Below are 14,523 nucleotides of genomic sequence, written 5' to 3'. Positions count from 1 at the left end.
TTTGCACGTACGGCCACGCACGTATGGGCACGCACTAGTATATATAAAGATATAAATACAGTTGTGAAGACTCAAAATACTTTTGTAATAGTGCGTTGCCATAGTCACCAGGTTAATGAGGTGTGTTGGCCAATCGGGGCCCAACGTCGCATTCAGCTGTTCGACCAGCCAGAGCAGACCCGGTGGCTGTGGTTGGGAGCACATTTCAAAATGTTTATATTGTCACTGCACAGCAGAAAAGTATTTCCACCAGCCACAGTGGGCCTGGCAGGTCACATGATCAAAATAGCAAAGTTTACAGGTTACCATAGAAGTACAGGGGTTGGGACCAGATGAAAAATCCAACGAGTGAGGAATGAACCTACGAGTGTTGAGTTGATAGCCTTTTCTGAAGCGACAGGTATCTTCAGTGCTGCGGGACTCGTCATTTTCTGCAAGGGTAAGGAGAGCAAGTTAGATCGTGGGCTGATCATACGGCAAGATGAGTGGCATGAATTGGGCATGATTGGCACTTTTACCTGCAAGGTTTGAATGTCATGTTGTACCGAGGTTATGGAACTTCCAAGAGATGCAACACTCTAGAAAAGACAGAAGAAAAAAAAATAGTATGGACAAGAAACGTGACCCAAATAACTCGACAGGAAGTGTTGCTTGGAAATGGAAAAAAGAAAGAAAGGGAGAAAAAAAAAAACAATGGGCACAGAGCATCGGTGACAAGGTAAAGTCAAGAAAAACGTTTTGGGGTTTGTGGGTGGAGGGGGGGGGGCAGAATGGCCAGAGACAGGGAAGGCCTCAAAAAGAATGAGAGAAGTCATGAAAGTAAAAATATACATGGGGTCGAGGGGTCAAGACTTGGTCAGCAGGCAGCAAATGGGGGTACTGTATGCACCTTACGAAGTTCCTTAAGGGTAGCTGGGACAGACAGAAGGTCGGCTGCAGCTGTGACAGAGACCTTTAGCTCAATTAGCTCTTTAGAAAGAGCAGAAACCTGGGAAAGTGAGACAAGAGATCGAGCAAATTACAATTTCATCAAAACCAATACATTCGCATTGTAAACTAGAAGGGCACTCGGTGGAGCACATACCTCCGCCACGCAATGCCGGATCCACTAAAACATATCGGACCCAATACATTTTTGAAATATCATGCTACATTGTGACGGATTTGGAAGCCTTTTGCACACAAACAGACAGCAGCCCCAAAGCTTAGTTATTTCGATAAGTATGTGTATAGTTAGATTCCTCCCTGTGTTTAATGGGAATTTCATGTGTGTGCTGAGGGTTATTTTATAGTCAAGTCTTTTTACATCTTAAATCCCCCAACAACCCTCCAAAGGACTCGAGTCGACGGCAACAGCCCCCTCTGCTTTCGGCACTATACGCATTCTTCGCGCGCTGGCGTGCCGAACACGTGCGAAAGCGGGGTTTCATCGGTTGCTGGCGCTCTGGTTTTCACTCCAAAAAAGGGCCTGGAGTCCCTCTTGTCCATTCAGCGAGGAGCGAGCATCAGCCGACGCTCGCCAGCCAATGGGAAGCCAGAACCCCGTCCAATGAAGGATGAGGTGACGTCAGAGGTGGTCCCTCTGTCCCCCGCGCGCGAGGGGTAGAGAGAGTGTTCGGCGCGTTCTGTCTGCGCTGGCGCTGGTCTGCTCTCGCCTGGCCGGTTGGTGATCCATTTGTCTGGTCTGGTTTTCTGGTCGTCCTCGCAGCGCAAGGGTTCCTCTCGTCTTGTCCGCCTTCGTGCTGGCTGGCGTCCGTCGCATATCCCTCACCCCTGGTGCTTGGTGCTGCATCAAAGCTGTGGGTTCGAGTCCCACCGAACAAAACCGACCAAACCGCATGAGGCGGACAGGTGCACAGCCGGACTCTGACCCCCCAGCTGACCTATCCTTCTCGGCTGGAGGGTCCAATAAAGACCCGACGGGGTCCATTTCTTTTTGGGTGTGTGTGGTGCCAGTCTGTTAAGTAGAAATTAAGTGCTTTTGTTCACTGTACATTGCCTGCATATTTGTGATTAAGTCTGCTCTGTCTTCCCTCCCAATTATTATAAATAAACCCCTGTTAAATGTTCCAGTTCGTTGTCGGTGTTTTCTTCCATTGGCCGAGCATGGTTTGGGCTTGAGAATTAGGAAGGCCGATTGTGCCGTAAATTGTTCATTTGGTCCGGCACGGCTTTGGTAACTTCAATTGAATGTTTTGTTTTGAACACGAATCGGAACACGAGTCTGAAAACGAACCTGTAATTGAACTTTGGCTCTGAATTGTCCCAATCAAACATGCGCAGAGAAGACCGAGATAGTATTTTGAACTCACCTGGACTTTAGTCAGGTGAGCTTATGTAATCGAGCAGTGTCCGTAGGTGGGTGAGTGAGTCAGTAAACACTTCAGGAATTATCACTTGAACGAAACACGATTTTCATGAAACTTGGACACAAGCTTCATATCTGATGCCAAACGAGGGTGTATTGACCGCATCAAAACCTGCACTCATTCAGGGGGTTTGGGGGGGGGGGGGTTAGACTTCCCAAAAATAGGTATTTGCTCTTTTCTCCAATACGACACCCACGATTTTGATGAAACCTGACCACAACCTTCATCACCAGTGATGTACCAAAGTGTATCGATCACATAAAAATCTGCACTCATTAAAGGGGTTTACTGGGGGGGGGGGAGCGCGAGAGAGTTTGACCCCCCAAAATAGGAATTTGCTCTCTTCTCTGAAACTACACACACAATTTTCGATGAAGCTTGACCACAACAACCTTCATCAGCCGAGATGTACCAAAGTTTGTTGACGGCATTAAAAAACAGAAGAAAACTGAATCAGGGTTTAAGGGGGTGTGCGGGGGGGGGGGGGTTTGAGTGACTGTTGCTCCTGTTCCAGGTGAGCTTCAGGATGTGCGTGCGGTCCTATTTTTACTCTGTCTGCCTGTCTGGAAGTCAAACAAAATTCAAACAATGTTTTTAAGGATATCATGAAGGACTCAAATAGGAACAACTAGCTAATGTAATGTATTCGATAAGGTGGTGGTAAACACGCTGCATCAATGGTGGTACACTTCCGGAATGAATTTTTTTTTGTACGACCTTTAATCTCATTATTTTATTTCAATTGATTGTACACTTAAAAGAGACTGGAGCCGTTAGGGTTATGGTTGTTCAGGTTAGTTGAGAGACTGGAGCTCGTAAGAGAAAGTGCAGAGACAGCACAGCACGGAAGGCACCTTGGACAATGACCGACTGATGTTTGCTTGCGTTGCTTGCTTTTCCATAGCCGAGTGCTCAGCGTCTTTCTGGAGCAAGCTGAGACCCTCACGCAACCTCACCAACTCTGATGGGATTCCAACATGCGCATTCTCCACTGCAGACACACACAAATCGCTACTGTAATGCAAAATAGATGGTAAACCGCTGCAATTCCTGGTTAGTAAAGGTGCACTGTGGTCGTACAGAGAATTACGAACAAGGAAATGTCCTTTTCGCCACTCAAGCCCCTAACCCGGCTTCTCACCCTGAAGTAACCGGCCTGCCAGCACCCTTCCCTCTTCCCGCAGTTCCAGCTGCAAACAGAGCAGAGTCCCCAGAGCCACCACAACTGCTGCCACAGCCACAAAAATTCCCAGCGGACGGCATGCCTGCATGCTGAGCGGACAGCCCTGCCTATAACACACAAAAAAAAAAAAAATCACAAAAAAACGTCAGACATTGTCCGTAAATATAAATATCCGTGAATAAGAGCGGGCCGATGCAGGTGCAGTCTGCCCGCCCATTGCTGGTAGACAATGGAGCAGACACTGGAACCGGTTGCTAGGCAACAGGAATAAGTGCCGCTTCTGCCTCTTATTTTATAACTTTTAATGTGTTTACATTAAAATTACTGTCGCTGTAAACTTTTAAATAAAGAGCTCATTCTAAATCACCAATTCGTGATGTGCTTTATTTATTTAGCCGTTTTCAGAATGCGACCAGAATGGGCTTTTAAAATGGTCAAAGGACACCGGACTTTAAACATGAGAAAGGAAACAATTACAGGTGATTCCTACGTCTGTCTCTGGTCTATGACCAGCTTAAGTATGGATACGTTTTTAAATATTGCTAATTACTAAGTAATTATGGGAATGACCAGAATTGCGAGAACATCGGAAATGAGAAGAGAGGCACAACCGACTCAGAGGTTTCAGCTTTAAAAAAAAAAAAAACAATTAAAATAAAGGTTCCAAGGTTTCAGCTGCAGAGCGGCCTTCTTCGGGTAGTTGCACGGACTGGCCATGATTGCAACGTCAGTGGGAACGGATGCCATTGGTGAATTGTGTGTTCAATGATCCATCTCGTGTGTGTAAATTACCTTGAAGTTGAAGTACAGTGACATCTTCCAATGTGAAGTCTTTATCGCAGTGGGATCTAACAATTACGTGCAAAATCAGAGGAAATAAATAAGTTAGCAAATAAGTAAGTAAGTAACTAAGTAAGTAAATAAGTAACTAAGTAAGTAAATAAGTAAGTTTATAAGTAAGTAACTAAGTAAGTAAATAAGTAAGTAAATAAATAAGTAAGTAATGCTTCAGTCACATTTGGCTCTGCGGCCGTAGGGTCTAAAAAATCTACGTCCGCTAGCAATTATAGGGCGGCCACAGTATTTCCACGGTCACACAATGTAGCAGTCACATGTTTTTATTTTTCGGGGAGCCGCACGGGTATTTAGAAATTGTGGAGACCGAAAACGTGGTGGTGCCGTACGGTCTTTGATTTGATGTCGCACGGTGACCTTAGGGCGTCCCTGCGGCGGCCATATAATTTTCAAGGCAGACACAAGGTGGCCTCAAGGTGCCCACAGGGGGGCTCTAAGGCGAACGTGCGGACAGACGGACGGTAACGAGTGGGTATATATACACCAGTTCTTTTTCATATGTATATCATATCTCATCTATCATATAGATTGTAGACCAGGTTATATACAGATGTGCTGTATAATAAGATAATATTATTTATGTGCTGTATAAACTGTAGAATATGCTGCAATAATATATAATATGAAATGTGATGATGTGTGTGGCAAACACCTATACTCCGATCTCTAGCGGTAGCGCACGGTGGACGCACGGTCGACGCAGTCTGTCACGGAGGCCTACGTAGGACGCACGGCGGGCGTAGGGGAACCGTGTGTCGACCCTGCGTTGCCCGCAGGTAGTCACACAGACTGCAAGGCCACCGTACAGTGAACACAGGGACGCCTTAGGACTACCCTACGGCGACCGTGGAAATAGTACAGCCGCCATAATTTTTTGGGGGTTGGCAAAATTCATTTTTCATTGATAAGAGCCTACAGCAGCCGCACGGATAACGCAAGCCCACCGTACGCCCTACGTACGGTCGACGTGGAACACATCTACGTCATGGCTACGGCTTGTCAAATTGCTACGGCGAACCGAGAAATGAAAAAAGTTATAACTCCGCGTTATAATTCCACGGAGACCCCTACGGCCTGTAAAAGATAGCCATACAGCATAGGGACACCCTGAGGCCACCTTAGAAACTCTGCGGCCGCCACACGTTTGTCAATTCAAGCGGGGAGGGGGGTATGGCCGCCGTATCCTGGCCGTAGAGCAAATGTGACTCATGCTTAAATAAGTAAGTAAATAAGTAAGTAAGTAAATAAGTAAATAACTAAGTAAATAAATAAGTAAGCAACTAAGTAAATAAATAAGTAAAGTAAGTAAGTAAGTAAATAAGTAAGTAAATAAGTAAGTAAATAACTAAGCAAGGAAGTAAATAAGTAAGTAAATAAATAAGTAAGTAAATACGTAAGTAAATAAGTAAGTAAATAAGTAAGTAAGTAAGCAAATAAATAAGTAAGTAAACAAGTAAGTTAACAAGTAAGTAAATAAGTAAGTAAATAAATAAGTAAATAAAGTAAGTAAAGTGAGTAAGTAAAGAATGATGAGCACAGTGGACTCAACGATAGAGCACCGAGGAAACGGACAACAGGGGTGAGAATGTGAACTCCGGATGGCGACCTACCCTGCCCTGCACCGGAAACCGTCCGCCTCATCTTCGTCCTCCTGATGCTGCTGCTGCTGATCTTCCTCAGAGCTGCTCTCCGAAGCAGACCGCTCATCTGCTCTGGGGAGCTGTGGAGCCGAGCCACGGAGACGCCGAGGCCGACGAACGGAGGGGACTCGGGGTCGCGGCCTGCGGCTCGCGGCCAAACCCAGCAGGGCGTCCAATTCCCTGCGGGTCTTCATCCTGAAACACTGCCCCACCCTGTCCCCTTTATAAATAACAACACCCTCTCTCTCTCTCTCTCTCTCTCTCACGCGCTACTTCCCACCCGTTTCTCACACAATCCGGATGTTCTTTCACTTCCGACTTTCTTCACATACAGTTCCACGATTTCAGGATATACCGTGTCTCCTTGCCAGTCATTTTACACGTATATTCAACTTGAAATACGCAACTCGAAAATATACTTTAAATAAAAATAATACATACCTCACAACACTGGTCATAGACACGGGCGTAGCAATACACCGCTTCAATATAACGACCTGTCACTTCTTCGAGCAATCTTTTTATTTTTCCTCCAATAAATGGATGACGTGCGTGTGTGTCTGCGTACGTCATACTTTTTGTCAAATAATTACATACGTCTATTCATTAATTATGAACTATTGGAATGTAGCTTTTGACCCCCGAGAGCCCTTCGACCATTTGAAGACCCCGAGGACACAAAACATCAAGAAGACCCAAAAGTCCCCAATGACCCACAAGACCATGAGGACTGAAAAGACCCAAAGTACCCCGATAACCCAAAAGACCCAGATGACACAAAAGACCCAGGTGACCCAAAATTCCCCGAGGATCAAAAAAGTCCCAAATAGTTCCCGAAGACCCAAAGGCTCCCGAGGACCCAAAAGTCTCAAAAGTCCCTGAGGACGAAAAAGTCCCAAAAGACCCGTAAGCTCCTGAGGACCCAAAAGACCCTGAGGGCACAAAAGACCCAGATAACTCAAAATATCCCAAAAAGCCACAAGACCCCAAGGATCCAAAACACCCAGAGGACCTCAAAGACCTAGAGGACCAACAAGACCCTATAAGACTCGACTATAAATGGATGACGATAATGATGATGAAGGTGTGTGTGTGTGTGTGTGTGTGTGTGTGTGTGTGTGTGTGTGTGTGTGTGTGTGTCACGTTTTTTTGTGGAGTTCTACTGGAGTGTTCTGGTGTGCAATGTGATACACTGAAAATGATCGTCATGACCTCCTGAGTTGATTTGGCCAATCAACCACAAAAAAATCCGTTGGAATTCCCGTGTTTTAAACACACACCATGTTAAGGTATATAAAGCAGCTGAATACGTGCTTCTACCAAGGCATGGCATTCTCATTACAAAATAAACAACAAAAATAATGATAACATTGTCACAAAGCATGTAATAATTAATACGAATATTTACAACAATAATAAGAATAGTAGTATCATCTGGCAATAACAATCATAACGAACATTAAATCCCCGCGTTGACCCAAAGCACATCTCAGCGGCATGAAAGGCAAGCTAATGCTCAAACAGTCCAGCTGGTGGGGATGCAACAAGGCTGTGAAGACCAATGAAAATTTGGTCTATCGGATCAACGGGCACACCCGTTTATTAAATGGATAAATTGCACACGCACGCGCACACACACACACACACACACACACACACACACACACACACACACACACACACACACACACACACACACACACACACACACACACACACACACACACACACACACACACACACACACAGTCTTTCCCCGTAGTGGTGCTAAAGGTTAAAAATAAAAAGGACAATATAACCTCATCAGGTATCTCTGTGGACGTTGAACTCATCCCGCCTCTCCAGCCAGTCAGCACTGCCACGTCGTGCCAATGATTCCAAAACAGGACATTGGAATCAGGTATCAAGGCAATGAGTGACGGTCACTAAAACCACTGGTTAGCATTTTAATAATGTCTCATTGTTTAACACGATCTAAATTGACCCTTCCCCCTTTAAATGGCACTCACAAGGGGGGACAAAGTTCATGTATTCCCTTTCAAATGTTAAATGTATGGGAACATGACCATTTTAAGATGGCGCACGTCATCGTCACTAATCAGGGTGAACAGGTTTTGTTAAATACCAAAACTTGTTTCATGATCGACTGATAGGAAACAACTTGCAATAACACTCCTTGGAGGTCTCTGCACTGTATTGGAAGGAGGAGAATGAGCAAGACCGCGATGTGTAAAGACCGCAACATCCCCATGAAGGGGAGCAACGAACGTTGGGATCCAGGGCCGGCGTAAGGGTATTAGGTACCTCACGCGAGCATTTAGCCACACTTACCGCCCATTCCCCCCCCTCACTACCTTCACCGCCCCCCCCCCCACCTCTCCTCCATGTGATCACCTAGTGGTTGCACCAGTTCTGTTGGGATGATAAACTAAAAGCAACAATTTAAAATAAATAAAGTTTATTGTGCTAGCTACAGGTCGTACACACCTTGTAAGAATCGAGTTTCCTTTCCTTTTTTAACGACCACAATTATTCACACCTTCTCATGGGGTTGGCCTGGAAAAGGTTTTTGGCTCGAGTCTTTCACGAACTGGCTGGCCAGCCATGATGTTCGACTTGGGTTCGAGCAGGAATTTTAAATCGGTTCAGGGTGCCGGCGATAACTCACACACTGTGTGCGGAAGGCACTGTGGGATCTTCAACGGACTCCCAGTACAACGTCCATCCGAGGAACGACGCGCGCGCACGCACGCACACGTCGATGCATCAACTGCCTGCAAGAAGGTACATTTTACACCGGAATTGAACATTCGTGCATCTACATGGAGGTTTGCAGAATTCATTTGGTACAAGAGAAATTGTCATCACAAGGAAGCCAAAGTCAAATTTGAAGTGGTTTCAAAAAAAGAGATCCAAACCAGACATACTATAATTCTCACTTTATATCCCCCCAAAAATGACGCATATTTGGCAGAAAACGAAATTTAAGCAAATTTCCCAGTTATTTAAATAGGGCCAGTGACGTCATGCCTTTGCGAGTTCCCGATTGGCTGTGGAAAGCTTGCGGCATTTCCCTTCGGAGGACCATCCGAATTGGTAAATCCACCGTACGTCGCAGATCCTACCTAAAGTGCCAATGCATTCATCAAAAAACAGATACTTACAAATCTTACAATCGATGATTTGCTGTACAATTCAGGGGAACATTATACCGGATGCAAAATTCTCTCAAAGCAACTTCACAAATTTGTCCATTCTCTTACGTACAGGTCCGAAAAGATACCGTGGAATCTTCAATGTCCGCATTGGACGAACGATGCACATTGCACAGTGTCCTGTCTGTGAAACACTCAGAGGATTCTCTTTCACCTCGAGACGTAAAACCAGTCCATACGCCCCGACGAAGAGCGCGATTCCACCGCCCCATTCACAAGTTGAGAGCGGTTTTACAAAGCATCGGATTGCTCACGTGAAACGTCAACATGAGTAAGTTTGCTTCTGGACTTTCGAAACGAACTTTTTTTTCCAAACGTATGCAATTAATCACACCTGTGTTATTACAAACAAACAAAAGAAAATTAAAAAAAATTGATGAAACGCCCCTTAAATGTACGACTACAACAAGGTCCAAAACCTTGAGCGTCATCTGTGCATCACCTTGTACACATAATGGTCACATTTGGTGCACGGAATGGGTACTCACTCCAGAGTCTTCATTCAAAAATAAATATTAACTGTTGTAACTTGTATTGTTAGAACTGAAATTATATGAACAATTCAAACTACGGGGATTTTTGATCTCTGAAGGATATTCAATGAAGTCTCACATTTTCAAAAAGATAAAAGAAATTCAACAAAAACGACTTTCTGGTGCCGTCGTCGGAGGGTACGGTGTTAACGTATCCCATTCTGCTGTGAGTTAACCATTTTAAACAGTGTTTTGAACTCTTCCTTTACAAACCATTATTTACATCAATAAATTACAATGTTTAGCATCACGTGTTTAATCCCAAAGCAAAATGCGAGTCCCAAGACATTACAAGAGACAGAGGAAGCCGACTTGTTTTTTTCTGAGTTGATAGTAGTGTTCATTTCTCCATTGAAAGCAGCAGATTGACCTGCAAACAAAATAAGAGAACACCACATTGGTGATTCTGTTCACGACGAGTGCAGAAAATCCTCAAATATCGCGGGGGTTAATGTTCCTGAAAACCTCCCGCAAAATCCAAAAACGCAAAAGTTAATACTTAAATCTCATGGGAAAAATGGGGTTATGTTCCTGGATTTGGAGAAAATGGACGGGAAGGTGGGTGGCTCACAAAAATAAACAAATCACAAATGAAACTGGATGTTCATAGTGCACGTTACTCCGTACAGTGTTCGAGTAAATACTTCAATTGAAATAAGTGATTTTTAAAGATCGTTAAAAAACATTCCAGAAGTTTAGCGCCATTGAAGAAATCTTATACACCACCATGATACACCACCTTATTTGACATGTCCAAGTACTGCTCAACGGAACGGTTTTGGAAGTGAGAAAAAGGCGATTTGTGCTCCACATTGTTCAAGTATCTTAATATAATTCACCGTCTGTCAGTCTGTCTGTTCCCAGGTACCGGAAAAACGGCTGAACCGATCGCAACCACATTTTGGGTGTGTAATCCTGGACCCCTAGGAGTAAAATAGGCATTAACATGACCCGCTTGACGGCTCCCATCGGGAGCGGGTGCTTTTTGTATAATTCAATTTAAATAAAATAAATATCGTAAAAGTCACACACACATATACACACACACACACACACACACACACACACACACACACACACACACACACACACACACACACACACACACACACACACACACACACACACACACACACACACACACACACACACACACACACACACACACAAAAGGTTAAATTATGGCCATTATAAATTACCAAAAAGGCCAAAACATTATGACCGCTGACAGGTGAAGTGAATAACATTGATTATCTTGTTACAATGGCACCTGTCAAGGGGTGGGATATATTAGGCAGCAAGTGAACAGTCAGTTCTTGAAGTTGATGTGTTGGATGCAGGATAAATGGGCAGGAGTAAAGACCTGAGCGACTTTGACAAGGGCCAAATTGTTATGGCCAGACGACTGGGTCAGAGCATCTCTGAAACGGCAAGGCTTGTGGGGTGCTCCCGGTCAGCAGTGGTGAGTACCTACCGACAGTGGTCCGAGGAGGGACAAACCACAAACCGGTGACAGGGTGTTGGGCGCCCAAGGCTCATTGATGCGCGAGGGCAACGAAGGCTATCCCGTCTGGTCCGAACCGACAGAAGGTCTACTGTGGCACAAGTCACAGAAAATTTTAATGGTGGTCACGGGAGGAATGTGTCACAATCCACAGTGCATCACACCCTGCTGCGTATGGGGCTGCGTAGCCGCAGACTGGTCAGTGTGCCCATGATGACCCCTGTCCACTGTCGAAAGCGCCTACAATGGGCATGCGAGCCTCAGAACTGGACCTTGGAGCAGTGGAAGAAGGTTGCCTGGTCCAATGAGTCCCGTTTTCTTTTAGATCACGTGGATGGCTGTGTAGGTGTGCGCCGTTTACCTGGGGAAGTGATGGCACCAGGATGCATTGTGGGAAGACGACAAGCCGGTAGAGGGAGTGTGATGCTCTGGGCAATGTTCTGCTGGGAAACCCTGGGTCAGGCCATTCATGTGGACGTCAATTTGACACGTGTCACCTACCTAAACATCGATGCAGACCAGGTACACCCCTTCATGGCAGTGGTATTCCCTGATGGCAGTGGCCTCTTACAGCAGGATAATGCACCCTGCCACACTGCACACATTGTTCGGGAATGGTTTGAGGAACATGATGAAATGTTCACGGTGTTGTCCTGGCCTCCAAATTCTCCAAATCTCAATCCGATTGATTGAGCATCTGTGGGATGTGCTGGACCGACAAGTCTGATCTATGGCGGCTCCACCTCACAACTTACAGGACTTGAAGGATCTGCTGCTAATGTTTAGGTACCAGATACCACAGGACATCTTAAGGGGTCTTGTCGAGTCCATGCCTCGGCGGGTCGGCGGTGTTTTGGCAACACACGGAGGACTGACAGCATATTAGGCAGGTGGTCATAATGTTTTGGCTCATCAGTGGATATATTACGGAATTTCCCGCCATTTTACCACCTTTGACACAGTGTCAATTACACCACCACCTGATCGAACACATTACAATGGTTATCCGTGCCTCAGCGCTACTCTCCGAAGCAGATCGCTAATCCGCTCTGGGGGGCTGTGGACCGAACAATGGAGACGCCGATGCCAACGGACGGACGGAGGGGACTCGGGGTTTGATGGTGGGGATATTTTAACGTCCTCAAAAACAGTAAGTTTCCTGTTTGGAATGATTTTCAATTCTCTTTGACTGTCTGGCAAGGAGAAAAAGTCAAAAAAAAAAAAAAACTTATCTCACTCCTCTCTGTGCATGTGCGATCGGGACAAATCCAGAGACAAAGTGCTGATAAACTTTGATTCGTGTCTGATTTGGGTTCAAAACATAACATTCAATTTAAATGAGTTGTTCCTCGATCATAAACTGATGTTTGTGGACAGACGGAGAAAAGGACAGACATGAACCAATTGCTGAAACCTCAATTTTCGTTTTGCTTGTGCGGGCTGATAAACATGGAAAATTAATATTATACAAATATAATATAAATATTTTTTTAAAACAAGATTTTAAACACTTTTTTCTGTTTGGTCCAAAGAAAGGTTTTTTTTTTCCATCTTTTCAATGTTAGGGTCAGGGGACCGCAATGACACTTTGGGAAGCACTTGTGGCAACACTTACACGGATATTAACCTCAACTTTACGGCTATACCGCACAGTATATTTGTTTGTTTATCCCGTAACGGCGTCCCACAGATGCCGCACTTTCACCTCGAGCCAACCTAACAACTCGGAGTTTTCGCACAAGGTCATCACTTTTCCTCGCCCCTTCGCACCAGATTCACTTTTGTCCATCACTTTTTGCTCGAGCATCAGTATTAAGGGCAAAAAGCATAAACACTGTTAGGGTATTCTCACAGCGTGAGAATTCAGCGAAGTGTTACCGTAGCAAAGCTTGGAGAGAGATTGCCAGACCCACGCCACGCACCTCCTCACCTCTCACAGTGCGTGTGAAATGACGAGCCGCTTCTGGTGCGAGATAACCTCCTGTGTGGACGCAAACAATGACTCGCAACTCAGCTCAAAAACTAGAACAGTGGAAATTGTGCCCCGGGATAAATAAATAGGAAAACGGAGAAGTTGCCATAAAACAGGATTCCATAAAGAGACAGTTTGGAGAGCAATGCGGGACGCCAGATTGTATCGAAAGCGCAAGATATGTCCAGAGAGACGGCCCTGATCTCATGTCTAATATGGAGGGCCTCCACAATTGTTGGGAGAGCAGAAACAGCATGTCCAAGGAAGAGTGACCAGGTCTGAATCCGAATTGATGATCTGAGATGAGGATGTTGGAGAAAAGGAATGATTTTTTTTATGTTAACTGTGATAATGGATTGCATGACCTTGCTGATTATTGGAAGAACAGTAAGCTAATTGGGTTGTAGTTAAGGGGATCTGTGTTTGCACCTTTTTTATGTAATGCTGTGATGTTGCTCATTTCCAATTTCCCAGGTGGATATAGGAGACCAGTCCTGAAGTGTGAAAACAAGCAACTCAAAAAAAACACGAATACGTGAAGCGTGAATAAAGAAGCAGGTCACACTTTCGATTAATTATTAGAAAAAGTAGAGATGGTTGATTTTTAATTTTCTGCTCCTGAACTTTCATTATTCTCCAACTTCTTTCTCCTTCAGAGGCATTTCAGACATTTTTATACTTCGTTGATAAAAGTGATGAGTTAAACATATTCCTGACGCTGTTATATTCTTTTGAGTTCTTCCATCAAGGGTTCCAAAAGCAGACAGTGCACCACCATCTCATGTCATCCCCTATCCTGATGCGCTTTGTTTCTACCCCCATTATCCCTACCTAACCCCCCCCCCCACTTAATTGCAGGTTACTGTTTTCTTCCCTCCCATCTCTGCTGTCTTCTGGTTCGTTCCTTCCCTTGCTTGTGGTGTGGTGCTGTTGTCCCACTGTCAATTTGTTACCTCCCCACCACCCAACAAGGATTTTAAGTTTGAATAAAATATTACAAAGAAATACAACCTTGTTGACGAAGACTGAGAAAATGGCTGAATCCAAGAGACTGCCTTGGGGCATTCCAGCCTTGACAGGGAAGGGAGATGAGAGGATCGCATTGAGAACCACACATTGGTTATGAGAGTTGAGGAAGTCGGCCTTGGATGCCAATGGCAGATCATTTGCAGGGCAAGGCGGGATGCCAGACTGTCTTGAATGCTCGAGATATGTCAAGAGAAACGGCGCTGATCTCACATCTGCCATTGAG

General features: G+C 45.0%; 2 protein-coding genes across 5 annotated transcripts in view; both read right to left on the bottom strand.

Moving 5' to 3' along the window:
- The window catches only part of EFCAB14 (EF-hand calcium binding domain 14), a 38,439-nt gene extending 30,086 nt beyond the window's left edge, over positions 1 to 8,353 (bottom strand). Inside the window, exons 1-7 of one of the 3 annotated variants that reach the window (XM_085855508.1) lie at positions 7,847 to 8,353; positions 3,511 to 3,659; positions 3,224 to 3,360; positions 890 to 988; positions 519 to 578; positions 366 to 431; positions 109 to 186 (exon numbers count right to left, since the gene is read on the bottom strand). In XM_085855508.1, the coding sequence (XP_085711634.1) occupies positions 109 to 186; positions 366 to 431; positions 519 to 578; positions 890 to 988; positions 3,224 to 3,360; positions 3,511 to 3,659; positions 7,847 to 7,851 (594 nt within the window). In that variant the 5' untranslated portion in view covers positions 7,852 to 8,353. Of the gene's footprint in view, positions 1 to 108; positions 187 to 365; positions 432 to 518; positions 579 to 889; positions 989 to 3,223; positions 3,361 to 3,510; positions 3,660 to 6,017; positions 7,694 to 7,846 lie in introns of those variants that run through there. The other 2 variants (XM_085855506.1, XM_085855507.1) reach the window with 2 other exon arrangements.
- A 135-nt stretch (positions 8,354 to 8,488) lies between these two features.
- The window catches only part of COG3 (component of oligomeric golgi complex 3), a 59,152-nt gene continuing 53,117 nt past the window's right edge, over positions 8,489 to 14,523 (bottom strand). Inside the window, exon 23 of one of the 2 annotated variants that reach the window (XM_085855502.1) lies at positions 8,489 to 10,165. In XM_085855502.1, coding sequence (XP_085711628.1) covers positions 10,136 to 10,165 — 30 coding nt within the window. In that variant the 3' untranslated portion in view covers positions 8,489 to 10,135. The remainder of the gene's footprint in view (positions 10,166 to 14,523) is intronic. The other variant, XM_085855503.1, reaches the window with a different exon arrangement.

The sequence above is a fragment of the Eptatretus burgeri genome, chromosome 14, assembly GCF_056783735.1.
Source record: "Eptatretus burgeri isolate ZD-2024b chromosome 14, Ebu_testis_v1, whole genome shotgun sequence".
Lineage (NCBI taxonomy): Eukaryota > Metazoa > Chordata > Myxini > Myxiniformes > Myxinidae > Eptatretus > Eptatretus burgeri.
The sequence above is the reverse complement of the archived record's forward strand: the minus strand, read 5'-3'. Positions and strand labels throughout refer to the sequence as shown.